We start from the raw sequence: 25,658 nt of genomic DNA on the forward strand, positions 1-25,658 counted from the left end.
CTGGCATTTGTGAATCTAGTGTTTTTGGAATTCTGCAAAGAACCTCTTGAAGGTCTTGGGGGGGGGGTGGGGGGGAATAAGAACTTGAACAGGAGAATGTGTGAAAGTAATGCTAGTGTTGATTCAGTACTGCCTGTGTTTAATCATAGCTCAGAAAATCTTGCGTTTGAAGCTGATAAGCTTGCCAAGAAATTCAGAGTGGAAAGCTTTAGAGCTTCAACTTGATTCCTGTGCTTGGCCTTCCTAGCCAAGTTCTGTAATGTACAAATTACTTATTCCTAACCTCAAGAACAGATGACTGAAATCTTTCATTTGTCCTCCTGGATTACCTGCTTAATTTGCAAAGGTTCAATCCCATTATTTGAATGATAGCTGCTGCAAGAGTTGGGCAACAGTATTACATAGAATTTGATTAAAAAATCATTAGCAGAAATGAATGGTAATTTGCATGTCAGAAAACTTCGGGGGGGGGGGGGGGGGATAAAATTGAGAGCCACCCTTGCACACAATGTTCTATTGTAAAATGGTACACACTGTGAGGAGCTTGTCTGAGGATTCTAGTTTGAGTTGGATAAAGTTTGGCCTTTGCTTTGAGTCATGTCTTGATATTTGCAGAGATGACAACTGATACAGAAGTCATACTTTAAAATAGGAGTTACAGACAATGCAAATGCATATCCATAGTTGAAAATAACTGAAGACATTTTGCCTGAGGACTGGCAACCTAGTATTTCAGGGTATAGAAGTTCCAGGCATAATGTTGGGGGATGTAAAAGAGGAGAGGGCATTACATTATTGATTGATGAGACACAGGCAGCACTGAATCAACATTAGCATTACTTTCACACATTATCCTGACAAGTTCTTATTCCCCCCCCCCCCCCCCCCCCAAAAGAAGCGGAATAAAGTTTTGGCACAGACTAGAAGGGCCAAATGGCCTGTTTTCTGTGCTGTAGTGTTCTTTGGTTCTCTATGGTTCTAAAGACATTCTAGAGGTTCTCTGCAGAATTCCAAAAGCACTGGATTCAGAAATGCCAAGAATCAATGTAACAATCTTTTCAATATACAATCAATATGATCGATGATATCTTTGAAGGTTCTTCAAATGAGGCCACGTGGATAGAGTTTAGAAATGGGAGCGATTGCTTAGCCTGGATTATAATACAGGTCTCCAAAGTCAGCAGGCGATGGAGAAGCAGGCAACTTGCAGAGAGGTTCAAAACAAATAGGTTTATAGTAGTAGGGGAATTTTAACTTCTATATTTAATAGTCATTGTGAAAGAATGAGACTGGGTGGAATTTTTATAATATATCCAGGAAGTTCTTTGAGCTAGTATGGAAATAATCCTACTAGGGATTCTGCCTGGGATGGGATGTTTCAATTATATGGAGAGACAGGATAGGCTGTGTTTGTTTTCCTTGGAACAAAGCAGGCTGAGGGGTGGCCTGATCAAGATGTGTCGTAAAAGACTTTCCCCATGGTAGAGTTGTCTAAGACCAGAGGGCATAGGTTTATGGTGAAGTGTGTGTAGAGGGAATCTGAGAATCTTTTCAACCAGAGAATGGTTGCAATCTGGTATGTGCTGCCTGAGAGGGTGATGAAGGCAGGTATTCTCTCAACATTTAGGAAACATCTGGATGAGCAGTTGATTTGCCAAGACATAGTAGACTGAGAACCAAGTGCAGTAAATGGGATTAGTATAGATAAATACTTGGTTAGAATGGATGTAGTGGGCCAAAGGGTCTATTTCCTTGCTATAAGACTTTAGGGGTAAATTCTGTACTCCATGTTTTGTTGAATTATCTATTGACATGATGAAATGTTTGGATTTTCTGTGCTGCAAAGAGAACTGTGAAGGTTGATTCATGATATCAAAAAAAATATTACTTTGCTGCATGGATTTCAGAAATGAGAATTTTCTTGTGTTGAGCCATCTTTTTGTAATGAAACTTGCCAGATGCAACCATTTATAAGTGTTACATACCAGCAACAATAGAAACACTGAGTCATGTATAAGTGTTAGAAACTATTTTATTAATAACTACTTGTAATAATAAGAAAAGTAAAGACGTTAGATATTAAACATTAACCCCAAAACTAAACTCTTAAGTGTGTGTGGCAAATTTCCAAACCCCAAGTCTAGGAATAGTTCTCAAAGTTCAGTTTAGCAAGTCATAAGGTGAAATGTGAGCAAAGGCTTTTGCAAAACCACTGTTGACTGGAGAGAATATGTAGAGAGAATGTGAAGAGAATTTACGAAATCCACATGTTCCACGATGGAACCCAGACAACACCTTAATCACCGAAGATCTCCATTGCTTTGTTCCGAAGTATCTGCCACCCTGAAGGCATTCGATACATGGCTGCCCACAGAAATACCTGCTTTCCAGTACAGGTTAACGACAAAGTGGACTCCACTTGATTGCTCCAAAAATCCATACATGGATTGTAGTGACAGACACAGCTATTGTTCTTCATCCATCGATACAGAGACCAGCAGTCAGTCACTCTTGCTCTGTAGATAACACCATGCACACACTACTACTCTACTGTCCAGGTGCCTTAAAGGGACATTCGCCAAATAGCAACCTGGCTCGTAATATAAGTTGAGATATTTATCCCAGCAAGATGCACACTTTAAGCAGAAGAATGTTGTTGAGGACTGGTAAATCTGATGTTTGCTTTATCGTTCTTTGAGAATTCCTATTTTATTATAAGCTCTGAAAGTTCGCAGATTCACTGCAATTCAGTACATGTTGGGTGAATAAAACCTGGGACTCCTTGAGACATGAGACTTTTAGGTAACCAAGTTGGATTTTTTTTTCACTGATGTGGACTCTTCCTAAACTCAACTGCCATATGTCTATCTTTTTCTCGACTATGCTAGTGATGCATGTACATCCAAATATTTAGTGAGGTGATTTTCTGAAATTTCTAATATTACAAATATAAATTATGTTGAAATCGAAACTTAAGAGTTTTGTGCCCTTGCAAAAGCAAACTTATCAGGGATGAACCAGTATAGCATTGGTCATATGTTATAATAAGTCAATGAAAAATTGGGTTAGGAATAAGATGGGTAATAAAACAAACCAAGAATTTCAAAACTACTATACTGCAAGAAAATGTATTTTATTTAATCATTCAATTGACTTGTACTGTTAAAACCTTGACCAATGGTAGTGTTCTGCAGAGGTCGGTAAAACTGGTATTCTAGTAGGATGTGGGTAGGATTCCTCCATCTTATGGCTTCTAAGTGATTGAAGAAGGAGCAAACATATTGCATTTATAATTCTTTTCACGTTTTTAACCAAATTATCTCAAGACACTTTACAGTTGAACTACTCTTGAAATGTAGTCATTATTGTAGTGACATAACTGACAGTTTGTGTTCAGCTTTCCTATAAATTACTAGAAGTCATTGTGTTATGTTGAGGGAGGGACACTTGTTCCAAGTATACTTGAAAGGGCAGATTCTTTTTAGTACATGATTTTCACAGTGGAATGAAAGATCTATGTAGAAGGGAGCAGAGATCATATAGTTGGAAGAATGTTGAGATGGAGGTGTCACTGTAAGATGGTTATAGTTTATCATGAGCTCCTTCGGGAGCAGAATTTGATGTCTGAACAATAAAGACATTGTCAACTGTTAGTGATGTAATAACTTGCACCATGAAACAATATCATTGAGTTTTACCTCTTTGCTATTGGTCTTGTCATAATGGCATTTCACTGTGTAACTCTTCACAGGCATACCTTGAATTTTGTAAAGTTATACTTGTCTGCACTGAATCGCAGGTATTTAGAATAGTTACCAGCATATATATTAAAATTGTGGGACTGAAAATTAAGTTCCTGGCAAATTTTACAGGAGATTTTAAAATGTATTTTTAAAGCTTTTTTTTTTCTGGATCGTATTTTTACATTTAATTCATCCCTAAACCTTTTTGCTATTTATTCCTATTGATTGGCTTGCTTTTCTTGGTGATATCACTGCATGCTTAAAAACAAAATTGTGGTCAGAAATATCCTGAGTTAAAGAATGCAGGATTAGTTCTGGTCTTGGAAATCTGCAGCAAAATCCACCCCATAATAAAATGCTGGTTTGTCATTTTACTGCAAGTGACGTTTTAGGAGACTTAATATCTTTTATAGATTGTTCATCGACTTATTTAACAACCTTGTTTTTTTTAAATGGAGCATATTGTGTTAAAAGCTTGGTAAACAAGTGCTAAAAAGGGAAACATTTCAAATTGTAAAACTAAATTCAGAATACAACCTAGACTATGCTTTGGCAATTGTTATATGAATGTTTAGGAATAAGATTTGATAAGACTGGATCATACACACTTCTGCACATGGCTTGGTTCATGTAAATGCTGCTTATGCTATTTCATGACAATGGGGGCTTTTGAAAAAGCAATGACTGTTGTGATTTGTCTTCCAACAGGATGCTACTTTCACTGATGCCAGTTCTTTCAATATCTCCATGCCAACTTCACCTTCCTCCATGATTAATCAACTCACTTTGGAAGATGAACCAGACAACAGAGATCTTTTTATCACAGTTGATGATCCAGAACATCATGCCACGGCACTTGAAAACTTTTTTACTTATAGAATTATTACAAAGGTAAAAGATAAACTAATTACTCATGTTTGTGATTCCAGTATTGAATTCTGTTAGCTGACAATTTACTTATGGTAACATTTTGCTCTAAAGTAATGAGGGTGCAGGTAAATAATTTGTGAGCAATATGTTGAATGACAGGTGATACCTGATAAATAATGACAAAATCAAGGCTCAGCTCGTGTTTCAATATTCCATGGTGTTATACCAAATGTGAATTCTTCTATCAGATTTCAATCCTTTGTAATGTTTGTTTTGGGCTATTTTCATGAGCTAATTGTCTGTAGTCAGGGTTTTATCATGCTTTTGCTATCACCCAAGTTGGTCCTTGAGGTGCTATATTTGAAGGCTATTTGCCAGTATAATAGGCCAGTTAAGTACAAAGCTTTTGCAGATACTGTATGTTTAAAATCTGTATGTTACTAAATCTTTGCATAAAGCTGTTCAAATGTCCGCATAAAAATAGCTTTAAAAGATTGAGCAATTTAGAGGTGATTCGTTTTAGATTCCCTGGCTCTCCACTGTTCATGCCAGGATATACTAAATTTAAGCTACATAGTATCATAAGATTGATTTAGATTTAAGTAAAAGGATAATTTGTATTAAAATATGGGATTTTATTTCAAAATTATAGCACCATCTTTTAGATACTTATTTTAAAATTAAAATTAGTGGTGTTCAATGTAAAAGTTAAATAAACAATTTATTTTCCAACTTTTGAAATGTAACTTCATCTAACCAAATTTCAGGTGAGATTTTTGTATAATGTGTACTTGCTCATACTTTTTGCTATGGAGTAGGAATAGTCAGCTAAATACACTAATGTATCTAGTTTTGCCTCTTAGAAACTATATAATTAAATTTAGTTTACAATCTGATACAAGTTTATTACTTTTATGCATACTCTAATTTAAAGTCCTATTTCAAATTTTCTTGTCAAGTGGAATATCTTAGATGTCTTTGACTTATAGAAATTTAAATAATTCTCCATTACACACACTTACAATTTGCAAATTAAATTCATCAGGTCCCTTTTAACTAAAAGATTCAGAACAATAGCAACTTTAAATTTTATCTAATTGAGTCAATGAAAACTGCTCCTTTTGGTCTCTGATTTCGTTATGATTCATTATGAAGAAAAGTATTCCTTACAAAAGTTAATGTATCTTTCCTGAATTATGAGCTTTTCCTGCAATTTGCAATGATGTTGAGGCTATTGGTACTTGTCTTTTTATAGTGGAAGAAATCTGACAGCAACTTGTGGCATATGCAGTCGCAGAGCTAAATGCAGGTCTTAGGTTGCTGTTGATGGTTTCCTGCTTCTCTGCAGGGTGTGCTGTTGCAGTAAACTTTGAGATTTGCAGAAATCAGTGAAACTGAGGTATTTACAAACTAATCCACTGTTTCTAAAACACAATCCCTGAAAATGTGCTTTGTTGCACGAGGTGCAACTGGATTTTAATGGCATAAACAACGCTTAATGTTCTTTGGGCATCGAGAGATTAGAAAGATGGTGATTTAGCTGATTATTTGTTGCAGAAGCTACATAATTAATGAGCCAGATCTAAATAATTGGGGAACAAAATAATGCAGGAGTTGGAAATTTGAAACAAAAGCAAAAAAAAAGTGGTAGAAATACTCAGCAGATCAGGCAGCATCTGTGGGAAGGTACATAGAGTTAACGTTTCAGATAGATGACCTCTCATCAGAACCAGTTTCCAACATTTTCTGACTTTGTTCCAAATGGGAATTTGAAAGAGTAGTGGGCAGTGTTTTAAGATCCAGAGGCAGACTAGAAGAAATGTAATTATTTGAAGAGGGGAGGTGAATATGGATGGTATAGAAGAACAGCATCATTAGAGATTGCCTTCCATTGAAAACAGCAAGCCCTGTTGAAGTGCTGAGGTCAGGATGGTGGCTATGAACATGGATAGAGTTCATATGTAGCCTGAGGTTTGGGAAGGAAACAAATCCTGGAGAAAGTTGATGCCAGTTGAAATTACCAAGGATATAAGTCACTCTGTGCAGAAGCCTAGGGAAGAAATCTGAGAGGAAATTGCATGGAGAACTTGTTGCTAGGGTGGAGGTAAAGAACAAGGATTGCAGGTGACATGTGATGGTTGAAAGTGGACCAAGGGCACAGATGAAATGTGAAGGATGGAATATATAGTAGAAGCAGAGCACAAGGGGAAGGGGGGAGAGGAGACAGAGTAGGGGGAGATGTGTTTTATGTCAACAGTGTGGTTAATCGGGAATATGCTACCAGTAAGTATTGGTTTATTATTGTCACCTGTACCAAGGTACAGTGAAAAACTTGTCTTGCATACCGATCGTACAGATCAATTCATTACACAGTGCAGTTACATTCTGTTAGTACAGAGTGCATTGAGGTAGTACAGGTAAAAAACAGTGACAGTACAGAGTAAAGTGTCACAGCTACAGAGAAAGTGCAATGCAATAAGGTGCAAGGTCACAACAAGGTAAATCGTGAGGTCAGAGTCCATCTCATCGTATGAGGGAACCATTCAATAGTCTTATCACAGTGGGGTAGAAGCTGTCGTTAAGTCTGGAGGTATGTGCCTTCAGGCTCCTGTATCTTCTACCTGATGGAAGAGGAGAGAATGACCCGGGTGGGTGGGGTCTTTGATTATGCTGGCTGCTTCACCAAGACAGCGAGAGGTAAAGACAGAGTCCAAGGAGGGGAGGCTGGTGTCCGTGTTGCTTTCAGGATTCTCAACTGTTTAATGCAGCTGGTTCATGCAGAATATATCTCAAAAGTAGATATTCTGCATGAACTAGCTGCATTAAACAGTTGAGAATCATGAAAGCTATTGAAAATTTACATATTAAAATAGTTTGAAAATCACAGAAGATGCAGTGGAATGCAAATGCTGAAATCTAAGTCTGGGAAAGAGTCGTCAAATCAGATGCAACTAATTTACCTAAATGATTTTGTTAGTTTAATGCATATCAAAATGGGGAGAGAAACCTCTGATTTGAATGTATGGCCACATTACCCTGAGCAACCCAGAACATTGTCTGTAAAGTGAAATTCTGCAATTGAAATTATTCTTAGTCTGTTTGTGCAATAAGAATTAATTGAGCAAGCTGGCTGAGTAAAACAATGGAATTTTAATATTAATATTCTCTAAATTTATAGGAGAGAAATGTTAAAACAGTTGGCAAACTAGATGAAATAAAAAGTTGGGGTGGGGGATGCCAACCAGAAATTTTGATCAAAAGTGGGAACACATTATAAAAGAATGAGGGTAAATGCACATAGTTCAGTTTTTTTGCTGGATAAAGATGAGGTAATCTAGTAGGTATTAATCTAGATGTTGGGGTAATGAGTCAGTCTGTAATGGAATTTAAAGTGAGGCAGTATCTTAGTGGACTTTAGCTGTTCAAGAAACTGTTTGAGTTGACTAATCAAACTTGCAGATATAGGTTGAAAGTTCAAATTTCACTCTTTGCTTAATGGTGGACTGAATGGAAGTGCTGAAGGTGATTTTTTTTTTGCTGATGAGCTAGTTACTGGTGTAACTAAGACTGCAAGAAGAATGTGCTGAGTACCTTAATTACAACATGTATTAAATTAAAGATTATATTGATTATTTTGAATTGAAAGATTGTTGAAGAAATGTTAAATTCCCAGATGTCACCAGGCATATTCCACTCAATTTATAATCAGATGCTTATATAAGGGCTGTAGTAAAACATAGTGATATAGGGCCTGCATCTGGAATTAGGAGGAATATATGTGATAAAAGGAGTTCAGTAAGGTTCACCAGTTTAATTACTAGGATGGAGTGAAGTGGTCAATTGTCCTAGGAGGAAAGATTAAGCAGGCTGGTTAAGCAAGCTTTCTGGAGTTTGGAAGACTGGTCATATCATTAAAACACTTACTGGGCTTTGCAGGATAGACTTGGGGATGATGTTTCCCAGAGTTGGGGGTGGGGTGGGGGTTCGCTTTTGGCCCAAAATAAGGGATCAGCAATTTAGAACTGTCATGTGGGGAAAAAAAAACACCCAAGGGCTGGTGTATCTTTGCATTTATCTACTTGAGGCCTAAGTAAATTGAGCTGTTGACAATTTTAAAAACATTATTTATACAGAATGGTAACAGCCCCTTCTGGCCCAATGAGTCCGCGTCGCCTATTTTAAACTCATGTTAACCTACCCATATGTCTTTGCAATGTGGGAGGAAACCGGAACACCCAGAGGAAACCCATGCAGACACAGGGAGAACATACAAACTCCTTACAGACAGGATGGGAATTGAACCCCGATCGCTGGCGCTGTAATAGCGTCGCGCTAACCGCTATTATTTTTGTATGTTGAAAGGATTGAGTGATATGAGATTGATAAATGAAAGTTCTGCTGATGTAAGAGTTCTTAATAATGAAGCAGGTGTGAGATCCTACTTCAAAATATTTATTATGCTGTTTTACAGAAAGAAAACAAGGAAATGAACTTGGCCTCCTAGTGAATCTAGTTGCAAGATAAAGCACTTAAGCACATGTTGGTTGTCAGATTGTTAGGGGGTTTGACTACAGGAGTAAAGAAGTCTTGCTTCAACTGTATGGGTCCTTGGTGTGATCGTACCTGGAGTATTGTGCAGTTTGGTCTCTTAATTAAGAAAGGATGTACTCCCAGTAGAGGGGCTGTAATGAAGATTCTTTAGATCAGTCCCAGCGTGGCATGAGGAGAGATTGAGTAGTCTGGTTCTGTATTCCTTAGTTTAGAAGAATTAGAAGAGGTCTCATTGAAAATCTTTGCCTTAATAGGGTAGATGCAGCAAAGATGGTATCCCTTTTCTTAACTAGGGAGACTAATATACAGTATTTCAGATGTACAGTAATCTCACCAGTGCCTTGTATAATTGAATACATCTGTATTCAATTCCTCTAGCAATAAATGATTATATAATTAGCTTACCTAATTGTTTTACCTGTGTACTAACCTGTTACAATTTAAGCAGTAGGGACAGAAATCCTGTTGCATCTCCAGGCTCTGCAATCTCTCACCATTTGGATAGTGTCTTTTCATTTTCCTACCAAAATGGGCAATTTTACAATTTCCCTCAGCTAGTTGCCAGATGTTTGCCCATTCTTTTAACCTATCCATCAGCTCTTTGGTCAGAAAATAAGTTGTGAAGACATAAGGAGGCTACAAACTTTGTCATCAGCAAATCATACCTTCAGTTCTGCTAATACCTGAACATATCATTCATTATATCTTGTCAACCAGAAAATAAACTCATTCATGTCTACTTTGTTTCCTGTTAGCCAGCTGATCTTCTATCCACATTGAAATGTCACTTTCTACATCATGATGTCAAGCTTACTACATCATGATGTCAAGCTTACTACATTTCAATGTGCAACTTTAATTCAACATGAATTGCGCACACACATACTTAATTGACTTTTGATTTTAAAGGGTGCTCTGACCTGTTATCTCTAATTGGCACAACCTACACAAGAACATAAGGAGGAATAGGCTATCCAAGCTGCCTTCTCTATTCATGAAGGTTTTGGCTGATCTTCCGCTATCACCACATTCCTTGATTCCCTTAACATCCAGAAATTTATTGATCACCGTTTTGAATGAATGGAACAACTGTTTCCACAGCTGCCCAAGGTAGAGAATACCAAGCATTTGCTGCCCTCTAAGTTAGGAAATTTCTCATGTCAGTCCTACTGTTTATTCTCAAAATATGCCCATGTTCTGAGACAGATAACATTTATTTCCCATTCTTAAGGTTCTGAACATGGTTGGTCCACAGCCTTAAATCGTATTTTATTCTTCATCTGCCCCATTGATTTGGTGTCATCAGTAAATTTTGTATCATCTGTATTAACAAGAAACCCAGTCATTTATATCATATTTAAATAAAATGAACAAAATAGAATCCATTATAAATGTTTGAGTCATTACAGTTCTACAGCTAAACCAGTTTTAATGCAGTTTCCTGATTTATCATTATTATTTGGGTATTAATCATTTTGATAAGCATTGTGATGATATCTATGTGTCCATTACTGTCCCTGTGCAATAGGTGCAGCTATTAAAACAAAAGCAAATGTGGGATATCAGTTATATCACCCAGCAATTATGTTTCAATGTAAAATGTTTATATTTTCTCTACTTCAGGATGACCTATACTTATGTTCTGTGTATTATTTAATACTGTTTGTTTGTAGACTACACGCAGTGAATTTGACTCCAGTGAGTACGAGGTCCGTAGACGTTATCAAGATTTCTTTTGGCTAAAAGGCCAACTTGAACAAGCTCATTCTACTTTGATTCTTCCTGTAAGTGAATCGTTTTTGAGAATTTTTCTGCAGTATTTAATGTCTATATTTAAACAACTTCTGGGACATTTCCTGGACATTTCCTAAACATTTCCTCTTTAATATTATGTTGGTTTGGCTTATTTTCAGTTTTTACTGGTTGAGTGTCAGTATACTTGCACACGAGAACAATCAGATGATTTAACAACCAAGTTTCTTCAATCAGATCTTTGAGGTCATTTCTTCCAAGTTTTCAATGGAACTGCTTTGTTACGGTTATGTCCCAAAGCCAAATCTCTGGTGTCAAATCTGATTAATCCAGCCATAAAAATGCAGACCTTGCTCTGTACAAATTCTTTGGCAGATGACTGTGGAAGTATGCACATCTCTTTTGTTCTTTTAAAGGTAAACCATATCATCTAATTCGCATAACGCATTTGCCTTTCTCCCTTCTAAAATCAATAACTTGGCCCCATTTTTGCTTGCTTCATCTTGTGGATTGCAATAATTGCATACATCCCTATACTCCAGGATTTAGCCCAAACTTGTATTAGGTTTGAAAATGAGCGTTGACATTGATCTACATCTGTCATGTACCACTACTTTCCATGACTGCTTTATTTTATACTATTGCCGCCAGTGCTGGGAAAATGGTTATATGGAGAAAAGGATGAGAGAGAACACACATATAGCATGGTTACAGGTAATTATTAGTAGACGCAGGAGAAAGAGGGAATTGCAGTAAACAAATTGATGTTACACATACAAGTTACTGAAGTGGCAACAAAAAACACTAAGTAGTTGAATACATGTAAAATCTCAGAGCATTTCTTCCCATGTGGCTCACAACTACATGGAGCCTTGGTTGTTATATTAATTTTGCTATTTCTGCAGCAGAATTGGACTAAAGCCATTGCTTCATGTTTCTTTAGCACAAATAAGCAATTAAGTCGAGACTATTTTGTGGATTATTATGTCAGTATTCCATCAAGTAATAGAATTGTCTATTTAGCTTTTGTGGTCTTCAGTGTTAGAAATGTGGAACAATAGAAATTACTGACTGGATATGCAGTTTTTGGAGCATGGTCCTTAAAAGTAACTAACCTCTGATTTAATCCATGTTCTGTGTTATGTCAGAGGTGTATGGTTTTTTGCATATTTGCTCTGTTCTTATTTTCTTGGCATTGAAATCTTTAGTGATACTTGAATACAAGCAGGAATTCTGAAGTGGAAAGAAATCATTTGTTGCCAGCTTAATACTCCAGTTGTCATCAATGGAAATGCCCAGCAGGTTTGTTGTTGGAAAAAGTGCTTAGCATGTCGGTTTATTGTGTGAAGCATGAACTTTATTTCTGCTCTAGTTGCTTCACTGTTTGAGTTGTGTAATTTGCACTCCTTGCTGTGGTGGAATCCATCACAAATAAAAGTTCATAACTATGAAAAGTATAATTCTACAGTTTTTATGCCTTTCAATCAAGCATAACCCTTTGGTTATTCTTGGATTTTGCTCATTTCATGGTCATGATTGCTATAATAAATAAAAAATTAAATTCTATTGGCATGTGTGGCAGGTAGATTTTAAGAAAACTTTGTCTTCTCACTTTCAAGGTATAGAATTTGCTGGGGATGGTTTAATGGGTGAAAGTGGCCATCATTCATTTGTGCCTTGACAGTGATTGTCAGTAGGCTATTTGAAATTGGATTTCAAATCACTGAAATTATAAAACCTGAACAAATTAAATGTTCAATTACTAATCTTAAAGTTTTTCTGTGGTAAATATTTCAGCCCAATGTTTTTATAATTAAGATAGCAATCATTCCCATAAATTAAAATCATTTACAGAATGTGCTTTTTAGCTCAAGGTTTGTTGTCTCGATATTTTAAGTGGTTCTATTAGTGTGAAATTAAGTGTTAAAATAGAAGTCTTATAGTGTAGTAACTTATTGTGATTGGGTACTGTTATGCTAAGGTAACCATTTTTAATTTTCTTTCTACTTAGCCATTGCCAGAGAAATTTGCAATAAGAGGGATGGTGGAACGATTTAATGAAGATTTCATAGAAACGCGCCGGAAGGCACTACATAAATTTTTAAACAGAATTGCTGACCATCCTACACTGTCTTTTAATGAGGACTTCAAAATATTTCTAACTGTTCAGGCATGTGTAAAATCTATTCACATTTATACATTGTGGTAGCAAAAATAGGAAATATTCTGTGTGTTTTAAGATTTATTCATGGACATAGATTTTAGTAAGGAGAACCATTATAAATTATTTAATGTGCAATTAAAGACATCTGCATGGTGTGTTTTTGGCATATAACAATATCTAAATTATTACTTGTCAAATGCAATTGTTTCCAAAAATCGTTAGTCTGTTTTTGAGATTTGTTGGAGTTTCATGAATTTCTCTTAAGTGACAGCCCCCTCTTTCCCTCAAACGTTCATGGTTTTTGTATTATTAGTATGTCCAGTTCTACCAACAGCACAACGTAGAAAATCAGTGGAAGTAAAATGCTTTTAAAACTTGGAAATTCTTCTGATCCCCATGACTGCTCAAATAGTTCAGAAAATCATGACAGTCCTGTTTAGTGATACGTTATGCAGCTTTCATCTGAGGTGATTTTCACCACACCTAGGAATTGTTTCCGCCACCTTTTACATTTGGGAGTTGTTCATTGCACAATCTGTATGCTGTTTCCCACGTACATACCTCTCTGGGTACAGGAATGCTTTAGAACTCTGAACTATCCTCTAACTTGATCCACAAATATAACTTCTGCTTCCCCTTCATATACAGTTGAAATAGTCTACACGGTCATCATCCAATGCTTTTGTATTTTATAATATTTCAAATGACCACAAAATTGCATAGATCTTAATCTTGGACCTATCTTGATAACTAAGATGTACTAAGTGAAATTAGTTTTGTCCTTCCTCTGCATCCTTTCAAATGCCTCAATTGCCATCTGAAGAAGTAAAAACAAAATGCATTATTTTAAGGCCAAAGTTCTTCTACAAGGTCAAAATAGTATGAATTGCATTGTAGTTTATTATCCTGCAAATATATCATGGAATTCTACCCTAGCTACTGTACTAAGATTCTTAATTTGGACTCAACAGGCAATACTGTTAGGCCATATGAAATTGCATGAGACAAGGATAACATTTTGTATATTACCTTTCTGGTATTAAAACAAACACATTAGAAATGGAAACAGAATGCTGGCAGCACACAGCTGTTCAAACAGAACAGAGTAGATATTTTGGATCAAAGAACCTTTATCAGAACTGGAAAAGTGAGAAAGCAAACTTATTTTAAGTTGTAGACTGGGGAGGGTTACAGAGAATACCCCTGAGTTAGGGTGCAAATCAAAGTTGTGACAATTTATTCTTTTAAAACAAAAGTTGGCAGTTAAAGGCAGAAGATTAAACAAACAAATTGAAACAAAGCTACAATCATATCTGTAGAGGAAAAACAAGAGGGTAACCTAAAATTGTTAAACCGGTTTTGAATCCTGGGAGACCCAAGACGTTCTCAGAGAGAAAGTGATGTTTATTGAGCTTGTGTTGTACACTGTTGGAACAATGTAGGTGGCTGAAGACAGGTAGGTCAGAGTGGAAATGGAGAATTTGAGTGGGAACTCGGGGTCACCTCTGCAGACTGAGTGGAGTTGTTCTGAAAAGCATTCTGAAGCTTGGCAAGAGGCTCAGTGGCCACTATTGGACTTCCGACCTTTGCAATGTTTGTCCTTTGAGGATGGTTTCTTCTGCCTCCTCTTCCCTCTGAGATATGGTCTAAAATGATTCTCTTTATAACTTAATTTAGCTGCTGGTGAACCTTCATACCCATTTTTAACCTTGTGCCATACCCCTTCAGTTAAGCAATTACAGGAGATGTACACCTTTCACCCAGGTCACGGCAAATTTGTGACACTTTCAATGTCTATGTTTCCTCCTCGGCACCATTTTTGTTTGATTTCCATACTAGAAAGTCTGGTGTATACAATTTTTTTTTTGTCATCTAATCTGCCAGCAGCTGAAATTATCTTATCTCCTGGAATGCCACTGAGTTAATTTAACCTTGGATGTACGAGAAAACTACAGTTGCTAGAATACCTTTTAATTTTGGCTGCCTTGTTTAATGTCAAGCAAACAGAATGAGCTGCAATAACTTATAACTTTCCAACAGTAAGGAAATGCATAGATATTTTAATTATTTCAGAACTACCAATGAATTAACAATGGCTAGAAAAGATTGAGATAGCATGGTCCAATTATCATTAGTTTAAGCCTATTTCTATGAAGCATTTTATCTCCTCTACTGTCATCCACATAAATATATTAATCTTTTCTGTCATTTTGGTGGTGATCTTTAATTTGTGTTGTAGTCTCTGATTTGCATGGCAGCTGAAATAATTTTACCAGCCATGTTCAGATCTAAAAAAATTAATGTTTTTTTGGAGATCTGGACATAGCTGGCAAGGTCAGCATTTATTGCCTGTCCCTGACTGCCTTTAGACAATGGTGATGAGCTGCCTTCTTAAACCACTGTAGTCACTCCTGGAGAAGGTATACCCATACCACTGTTGGGTAGTGGCTTCCAGGATTTAGAATCCAACAATGATGGAATGTTGATACATTTCCAAATAGATCTCTGTTTAAAAAGTATTAAAGGTGGAAGTCAGGTGTGAAAAAATAAGGTACAGGTCATCCATCTATTTGTTTGCATCTTTTCTGAGCCAAGTGATGGCATTCCCTGTGATTAGGTACAACTTAAGTGGTCAGTGTTCAATTTAATCAGTGGGCACTCCATAATTTATCATGGTTAAGTCTGCACCATAAGTACTGACTAGTTTGGCTGAGAGGCCACAGAGGTGCCGGGTGCATGCATGCAGGGTTTGTTCACTCTGAAGATGGTTAAAAAAGGGCCTAGAGATAACTTGGCAGGTTGACTCCAGGCAGGTGTGCACTGTGGGTCTGTGTCAAGGAACAGTTTGGTGCCCTGGCATGACAGCCTCAACCACAAGTTGTGATGTTAGCTGATGAGCTGTGGTTAGTGAATAGAGGCAGACTTTACTCATCTTCAAGTTTGCAATCCTTCTCCATGCATGAGGGGAATAAACTGGGAGCCATTTAGGATGAGTAAATCAGGGTGTGCTTTGCTGGATATCAGTTTGGTGTGTGCTGAACAGCATACTAGTGATCAGCAGTAGACCTAAAGTTGGTTACATCATCTCCTCACTGGGGGACTGCTGGTTTGTTAACAAGATTGTGCCTTCACCTTTGGATGACTTTTGCATATTCTTTTACGAGTAATGCCAAGGTAAACTGGGTACACATTCTTCAGTCCCTGTGCTTTCATTACAATATTTAGTTCCTTACCACCATTACCAAATCTATATTGAATGACACTGCATGTGCGTGTAGTATATAACTATTTCCTTTTGGTTTATTTGATCTACTTGAAATTATTTTTTTAATGCAGGACCTGGCATCTCATAAGAAAGTTGGTTCAGCATTCATCAGTAAAATGGAAGAAACAGTTCGGGCTGTTGCTAGCTCAGTTAAGAGTGTTAAGAATAGGCCTGATGAATTCACAGCAATGTGTGAGTATGTTGACATTTTCCATCAGAAAATGGGAAGATTGGATAGAATCAACCAAAGAATTTTAAAGGAATGGAGAGGTTAGTAATGACAATTTATTGGTCTTTTGGAGATTAAATTAGGGTACTCGTTTATCACAAAAGTTTTACTTGCTAATACTTATTAGGAAATAACCACTTGCGTAGATCTTGGTGGCAACATTTTCCCATGTGTGTTAAATTTTGCGTGATTAGTCCAGATGGTCTTTGCCAACCACCAAGCTCCCATTTGCACTAATACCACTTTTATTCTTCCCCCATTCCCATTAACTCCCCCTAAATTACGTTACTCTCCTATGCACCAGACACAATTTACAAATGCCAATTAAGCTGTCAATCTGCACGTCTTATGGATGTGGGAGGACAGCAGAGCACGTGGAGGAAACCCAGGTAGTCATGGGAGAACTTGCAAGCTCTACACAGCTCTCATAGCCAGGGTTGAACCTAAGTCTCTGGAGCTGTAAAGCAGCAGTTCCATTTGCTGTGCCACTGTTATCCCAAGTGAAAGGTATTTGGATAAGGAAACTTCCTTGACTGTTTTGTGAAAAGTGCTGTTTTGTTAGATGGCCAGTGTCAGCCTTATTATTCATATCCCTCCCTTTATTAAAAAAATTAACCTATTAAATTTACTCTGTCTTGAGTCTGCTGTTTTTCTGAAGTCATTGCATTTGTCTCACACTGCTGTAATCTAACATTACCCAAAAAAAAGCTTGTGTTTATTGGCCTCCTGGATATTTTATAATTTCATCTAATCTTAATTTAAGTGTTAGATTTCTTTCAAAGTATGTCTGTGTGAGAACAAACCAATATGTCAAATCCCAGACATTCCACACAAACCACTGATTTAATGTTAATGTCTTAAAAGAAATCTCAAGTCTCACCCTTACCCATTATGCTATAAAAATCTGAAAAACTTTAGCTATGGATATTCAAAAATTGTATCACAACCCAACTTATTCTATTATATCTGTCACCATCTGAAAGGGGGCTGCTTCATAATCATTCCCTTAATTTAAAACTCAATCTTACACCATCTTGAAATGGTTTGAATATGAGTTAAAGATAAAAATGATTTTCACAATGAAATGTTAATAGACTGTCCGCGTTTTTAAACCTTGCTCAGATAATCAAAGGTGTATGGAAAGATGGCAAAAGAGGTTCCTCAATCAAATAGCAACTTGGCACATTTAGTTGTAAAATAATTGAGCTTCTTGCAGCATCATAATTGAATTATTAGTTAATTGCCTTTTGCTCATAGTCTTCATTCCAATGTAATTTTGATTATGCATATTTATTTCTGCATGTGCATTATAAGCATGTCTGATGAAATACAAAACTAAACTAAAACTTTCTAATTTTCTTGGGATATAAAGAACATTCAGTTGCTTTGAAGGAATATAGTCCAGTTTATACTCTGTGGTCTGGATCTGAAAATGAGCTGGCTGAACCTCTGACTGGAATAGCTAGTTCCATTGACAGCTGTTGCAAGGCCACTGAAGGACTTACAGTGGGCCTCTCAGAGGATCTGCTTCCTGCCTTGCATGAATATGTTTTATCTGCTGAAACTCTGAAGGTGAGCTTGTAATTTAAATACCAGAAATTGACTGGGAAAGTTGTGGCTGTGAAGAAGTTCAGTGTGAGTTTACTTTTTTGTTTGGTCAAAGTTGAAGCTAGAGCACGTTTAACATTTTAGAGCAAATGGCAAATTGCAGAAATGGATGGGTTCTAATCTGTACAAATTTAACTAATACTTAAATTGTGCATCTGTGCAAATTATTAGAAAACAGGGTTGTCCTGGTTCGTTATTAAACATCTAGAGGAAGATTAGCTGATTGTAGGTATTGATTCCTAATTATGGTAACATGAGAGAGCAAACTTTACATGGAAGTTTTCATGCAAATGTTGCCTTTGCATAGTTGCATTAATGGGTAATAATTAGTTGCGACATTGAACACTGTATAATATACTTAAAAGAATATTTCAGTATGGTAAATGAATTTAATACTTTTTACAACATGATAAAAAGCAATTCTTTTCCTTAAATCTGCACTGGATAGAAATGTGAATAAAATTTAGCTTTGTTAAACAATTTTTAAGTTGTGTGTGAAATATAGTGATTCCTGTGATTTCTTGATTTATGAAAAGGATGCACTCCAAGAAAACATTTTAAACAGAACTTGTGAATCGTAAAATTTGGGTGAAATGATTTGTGGGACTTCAGTACAATATATTTCTGTGCAGTGACTGCACAGAAATAGCACAATATTTGTTTTAACTAAAATGTAGCTTTGGCAATAGAAGCAACATACTCAAAGAATCAATAATGTTAAAGTGCAAATTCATAAATCAAATGTTTGAAAAATTTAAAGTCTTGGTAACAGTTCTATAGAAATGAACTGTGGTTGAGAGATTAATATGTTGGCCAGTAAATAATATGCACACTCCATGTGTTTATAATATTGACTAGTAAGAATAAATTCACTTTTGTAGAGATCACTGGTTGTAAACTTCATTTCATTTGTTTCTCTAAACTCCAGCCTACATCAGTGAAGTTCACATGTTTAAATCTACAATATCGCTAAAGCATTTTTCCAATCTATTTGTACCACCTTGAGTTGTATATCCTATATAATTTATTGCAACCCACTTTCTAAAAAAATTACTTTATATTTGGCAGCCTGTTTCCTTTATCTAATTTGCAACTACGATACATTCATCCGTCCATTACTTTGCAATTTTAGCTTTATTTTAATAATGAAAGCATATATAACTATCATAAGAATCTTGCAAAGCACATCGGCTGAGCTTTGCTGATTCCAAAAGTAATGAAGATACTGGATGCACCAGCAAGATATTAAATTATGCTAATGCTTGGATACTTATGTAGGTCAGATAGTTAACCTTTGGTGGATTGTCACTGAACTTCAAATGTGCACTTATATATTATGTACCAGATTATGAACCTAGTTAAATGTTTGTGGTATTCATAATTCGAAATAGACTTCCGGTCATGTTTTTTTCTAGTCAGTATTGAAGAGAAGGGATCTAATTCAGGCAGATTATGATTCTCGAATTGATGCCTTGGCTAATAGGAAAGCTGAGAGAGAAATGGTGAGTGTCAGATTTTCTGTCATTTTGTTTTAGGACTGGGAAATTAGCTTGAATTATTTGCATTAATACATAATTTTGATTTCATGTAGACCAACTGAATAAATGTTTTTACTTCAGCTGAGAAATATTCTGCACATACAGTAGCTGGATAATCTTGATCCATGATGTACATTTGCATGTCAGTAAATTATTGTAATCTGTCCCATGATATGATCTTTTGATTAAAGTTTATTTAAATCCACTTTCATCAGTTGGAGCACTCGGATCTAAGCTTTACATTTGGTGCCTTCCTGGGTAAGAGCATGGAGGAAATGAAACAACAAAAGCAACAGAAAATTGACCGTGAAATTGAAGAGGTACAGCAAGATGCATTACACCTAACTTACATTCCTTTACTGTAAAGTATCAGCATTGTACTTGCTATAGAGAATTACTCTTGGTCAAAGTGTACAACCGACCACCCTCTGCGTGAAAAGGTTGCCCCTCAGGTCACTTTTAAATCTTTTCCCTCTCTTAAACCTATGCCCTCTAATTTTAGACTCCCCTACCCTGGAGCAAGAAGACTGCAACCATCCACCTTATCTGTGCCCCTCATGATTTTATATACCTCTATAAGGTCACCCCTCAACCTCCTACACTCCAGGTGGGGGTTGGAATATTCCCAGCCTATCTAGCCTCTCCTTATAACTCAAGCCCTTCAGTCCTGGCAACATCCTTGTGAATCTTTTCTGCACCCTTTCCAGTTTAATGACATCCTTCCTACTGCCTAGCGACCAGAACTGCCCACAATACTCGAGTGCAATCTCATCAGCATCTTGTACAGCTGTGACATGACATCCTAACTCTTGTATTCATTATCCTGACTGATGAAGACAAGTATGCCAAATGCTGCCTTCACCACCCTGTCTCCCTGTGTTGTCGCTTTCATGTACTTGTATCCCTAGGTTTCTCTGTTCTACAATACTTTCCAAGGCCCTGCTGTTTACTGTAAGTCCTGCCTTGGTTTAACTTCCCAGAATGCAACACTTCGCACTTGTTCAAGTTAAATTCCATCTGCCATTCCTTGGCCCACTTTCCCAGACGATCTAGATCCTGTTGTAATCTTAGATAATAATCTTCACCTGTCCTCTATACCACCAGTTTTGGTGTAATCTGCATTCTTACTAACCATGCCAACTACACTCTCATCCAAATTGTTAATATAGATGACAAACAACAGGGGACCCAGCATCGATCCCTGCGGCCTCCAATCTGAATAACATCCCTCCACTACCACCAAGCCAATTTTCTATTCAATTGGCTAGCTCACCCTGGATCCCATGTGATCTAACCTTCCAGACCAGTTTATCATGTGGGACCTTGTCAAAGGCCTTGCTAAAGTCCCTGTTGACAACAACTAATGCACTGCCCTCATCAATCCTCTTGGTCACATCTTCAAAAAAAAACTCAGTTAAATTTGAGACATTATTTCAAACACACAAAGCTGTGCTGATTATCCCTAATCAGTCCTTGCCTTTCCAAATGCAAGTAGATCCTGTCTCTCAAAGTCCCCTCCAGGAACTTTCCCACCATTGATGTTAGGCTCACTGGCCTGTAGTTCCCTGGCTCGTTCTTGTACCCCTTCTGAAATAAAGGCATAGCATTAACTGCCTTGCAGTCTTCTGGTACCTCACCTGTGGCTAATGCTGATACACACAGACACAGTATATCTCTGCCAGCGCCCTGGCAATTTCTTCCCTGGCTTTCCACTGTGCTCTAGGACATACTTAGTCAGGCCCCAGGCATTTATCCATCTTTGTGCTTTAAAGCTGCCAGCACCACCTCTTTTGTAATGTGGATGTGTTCCAAGGCTTCACTATCTCTTCCCTGAATTCCCTTCACGGTAAATAACTGAGAAATACTCATTTTGGACCTCTCCCATCTCCTGTTGCTCCGCACACAGATGATCATGTTGAGCCTTAAGGGCACCTATTCTCTGCCTAGTTACTGTTTTGCTCTTAATATACTTAGTCTTTTAGGATTCTCTGATTGACATTTTAGTCAGCACCACTTTAAACTACTACAGACAATCAATAGATGGCACTCTAACCAAAATGTCAAATATTGGATTTCAATAAGAGAAATAAAGTCTATAAATTTATTACAGCATGCATGCCTTTGAAAAGGGCCACATCTCTAGATAACTTTTTTCCCCTTTTTGTTAAAGTTGGATTTCCTGCCAAACATGAAGTTGCAGAAGTGAATCTCTCTGCCACACATTGCTTTAATTAATAGCTGGGAGACAACATAGGTGATTGTTCTCAGATTTTTTCCTTTTTTTTAGTTGGAAAGCATATGGTGTGAATTTAGTATCCCCATGGGATGGAATGATTGAACTCACCAAATGCAGATGAGTTACTTGTTGATATTCCACCTCTTCATTGTACATGTTGTTTACTTGAATATTGGTGTTTGGCACTTTGAAATGTATTACATCATTATCTCCTTTGGCTGACTCTTTGTGCATTAACAAATTTAAAAACCTTGATTAAATATTCATGTATCCATTTCCATTCAATGAAAGAGAAACAAATTGAACCTGTGCTTCACCCAGTGGAAACTGTGGCCCAATACCTCGAAATGTAAAAAGATACCAGCATTTATACAGTGACTTCAGAGCAGCACCAAACAGTTTACAGCTAGTTATTTTTTGAACTGCAGTCACTGTTATAATGTGGGGAAACATTTATAATGACTGAACTCAATGTTAAATGCTGTATTTGACTCCATAAAAATCATCTGCAAGCCTTTTTAAAAACTGACCTCAGCAGTTCCATTTTAGAACTGTTGGTCAGATACTTTATACTAATTACTAGTTAGCAAATGCTGCGCAGGATTGCTCCATAGATATTTCAAAATTGCATTAAGTTCTTAATGTTGTTATAGAAACCTAAAAAGATGCCTGGGCTGGGCTGTCCAATGTAATAACCACATTGCAACTGCGGCAGTTAGTGCAAAAGTGGGGATGGGTCATAATTTCTCTATCGCATGTCATGCACTGCAGTAATTCCTATCCAATGAGAAATAAAATGGTTTCAATACTCATTTGCAATTAGAAGCTTTTTATTTTCTCAGATCGTCTGCTTGAAATTTAGAATAAAATATTTCTCTGACAAAATGACACACCTACTGGTAGAAATTAGTCAGACGGAAGATAGAAATGCCCTTTTACCTTGCAAACTGGGCACTTCTAGAATTTTATGTTTGCAATTTTAACTATGAATTACTAAGATGTTAAAATGATCAGTCTCTCAAAAGGCACACCTCCATGTCCGCAAAGACTCTTTTAAATCCATTGCTGCTTAGGTGAAATAACTACTTAGCACAGTGACTGTACATCACAGTGATGATCTATTTAATAATAAAATGAGTCAATTACATTTTCTGAAAACATCTGAACCTAAAAGGTAAACTAGAGAGATCTTGATTACTCAGTTGGTGCTATGTAATTTGGTTTCTCCAGCCTACAAAATTGCAGCTCGAATAGTACTATAATCTTCTGCTCTGATTGCTTCACTGGAAGAGGGAATGCTCACAACTTGTGTTTGCAGTGTACCTGGGAAAAGTTACCAAGCAGTGCACTGTCAGAAGAGGGCCTAAAATAGGTGTTAGTATTCCCCTCTCTTCTTTGGTTTGCCTATCTGATTCTGAAATAATACCATACAGCTGTCAGCATGGGTGTAATGAAAGACATAGTTTGACAAGTTTATTTGAGATCTTTGAGGATGTAGCTTGCGATGTGGATATAGGGAAACCTGCACATTGGGTGGCACAATGGCACAGCAAATGTGCTGGTTCCTTATTCCTCTATCCACCCACATTTGACCCTGGTAGAACTTCACTCAGCACTACCTGAGACAAATAAAATGCAAACAGGTGGATAGAATTTAAGAATTTACTCCAGTTTGTTGAAGCTTTTGCTATGAATGTGGCAAAATAGATGAAATCTTGGACAGTACTTGATCTTTGCTCTGCGAATAAAGGATTGTGCTTCAAAGCTAAAACCTGTGATGCTTTAAATGCTCCCAATAAAACATTCAAAATAAATGTTGATTGTACAAATTTTCTACACCAAGTAGAAAAGTATTATAAAAATAAGATACTACTTTGTCTTGATACTTAGTTATGCAATGACTTTAAACTGTAATCATTTCGTAAGGCTATAATAATGAAGATTTAATTATTGCATTGCTAAGATATAGTTGTGGTCATAAGGCTGAAACATCAATTGGTATTGGATTTTAAGTTTTGAATTGCTTCACTGGAACTCTTTTGTTATAGGTATTATTTTGAGTAATAGTTATTATAACATGACTGGAAATTGTATATTTTGTCTAGATCCGTACATTTTTGTTGTCCTATGTTTCTTTCAGCTGTAATTTCCTTGACAGTTGATAGTGGAAGGACTTAATTCTACTCTAATAATGTGTACATTTAAATTTTTTTTGGTGTGCTATTGTATGAAAATAGCGCTATTGCATTTTAATGTGAATAACTTTATTTTAGCTTCAGGCAGAAGTTGCCCATCTTGAGGATAAAGTAGAATATGCAAACAGCAATTTGAAAGCAGATTGGAAAAGGTGGTGTTTGAACATGCGGAGTGACATGAAATCAGCTTTTTGCAACATGGCTGAAAATAATATTCATTACTTTGAGGAGGTAAGAAAAGTTGCAAAATTATCTACTGGATGCATTAAATAAGTCTTCTAATGCATGTAAGTGTCCCTGATTTAGTCATTTGAAACATTATGTGGGACCGATAACCTTGTTTAGTATCTGTATGGCCTTCTAGATGAAAGATGTTTGTAAATGATACTTAAATTACTACTTGTCCTTCAATACCGAATTATTCATATGTTGCTGGCATTTCTGCCTTGATCTAATAAAGGTGCTATTACATCTAATATACAATTGAAGAAGCTCATCCTAAGCATTATACTAATAAATAAGATTAAAATGTCCTCTCTTATGATTCAACCTGAGACGTGAAAAGTTTGAATTAAAACAAAAATAGGATTCTCAGTCGATTTCTGGTTGCACATTTACTTGCATGTATGTCAACAGAATTTTTTTCAACAAAGTAAAAAGCCTTATTGCCATTGCATTTTTAAATGTAAATTCAAAAAGGTATGGTCAATTTGATAGACAATAAACTTAATGTTACCTTTCTTGTATTCATTCAGCATCTGCCATTTATTTACCAGTGATGCCTTTTCACTAAACCTACAGAGTAGAGTTTTGTGCAGCTGCTCTCCTCTTCTGTATTACTTTCACCAGTGGTAACTGCTAGTTCCAGCACAAGCTAACTTGGGGTCAGTTCACATGTTAGGGGTGATGACTAGAAATGATTAGAATTTGATATTACATGTACAAGTTCCTAGAATAATTTTTAACTTGATATAAAATTATCTGCCAGCATATCAGGTTGTCAATATACTTAAAACAGCCAAGTTTTAATCTTTCAATTCTCCATAGCGGATTGTTACCAAGCTTCACTTATTGGGCTTAAGGTTATTAAATAATACACAGACTAGAACATTGACTGTGGACTGTATTTTTTTTTGAGGCTGCCCTGGCAGCATGAGCTTCATTAAGTTCCGAAGTTTTCCCCACAGAAATTTGAAGCCAGTTCACCTTTATCTTCACCAGTTTTTTAGCCTACTTGAAACAAGGGCTGTTTACTGGAGTAAGCTTAAACTTGACATGCCACCCTTTTTAATTTTGATTAGTGAATATTATTGGTATATTACTTAATCTGTTTTTTTTTTCTTCATGGAGTGATGTTTAAAATGATAACAGATCATTTACCTCAACCAGTCTGAACTGAGCCTCTGAGCTGAATCTGACTTGGGAAAGACACAAAAATGGCTGAGCATAGGAGAGAACAAATAGTTAAATTTTTTTCACTGCTCTGGAGATCTAGAATTGGATATGG

The 25,658-nt window shown here is 36.6% G+C and overlaps 1 protein-coding gene across 1 annotated transcript in view; it reads left to right on the forward strand.

Moving 5' to 3' along the window:
- The window catches only part of snx7 (sorting nexin 7), a 49,562-nt gene that overhangs the window by 17,414 nt on the left and 6,490 nt on the right, over nt 1–25,658 (forward strand). The window contains exons 2-9 of the mRNA XM_052011676.1: nt 4,452–4,634; nt 10,838–10,948; nt 12,928–13,086; nt 16,417–16,615; nt 17,947–18,146; nt 19,598–19,684; nt 19,936–20,040; nt 24,230–24,382. Of these exons, the coding sequence (XP_051867636.1) occupies nt 4,452–4,634; nt 10,838–10,948; nt 12,928–13,086; nt 16,417–16,615; nt 17,947–18,146; nt 19,598–19,684; nt 19,936–20,040; nt 24,230–24,382 (1,197 nt within the window). The remainder of the gene's footprint in view (nt 1–4,451; nt 4,635–10,837; nt 10,949–12,927; nt 13,087–16,416; nt 16,616–17,946; nt 18,147–19,597; nt 19,685–19,935; nt 20,041–24,229; nt 24,383–25,658) is intronic.

This window comes from Pristis pectinata, chromosome 3 (genome assembly GCF_009764475.1).
Source record: "Pristis pectinata isolate sPriPec2 chromosome 3, sPriPec2.1.pri, whole genome shotgun sequence".
NCBI classification, from domain to species: domain Eukaryota; kingdom Metazoa; phylum Chordata; class Chondrichthyes; order Rhinopristiformes; family Pristidae; genus Pristis; species Pristis pectinata.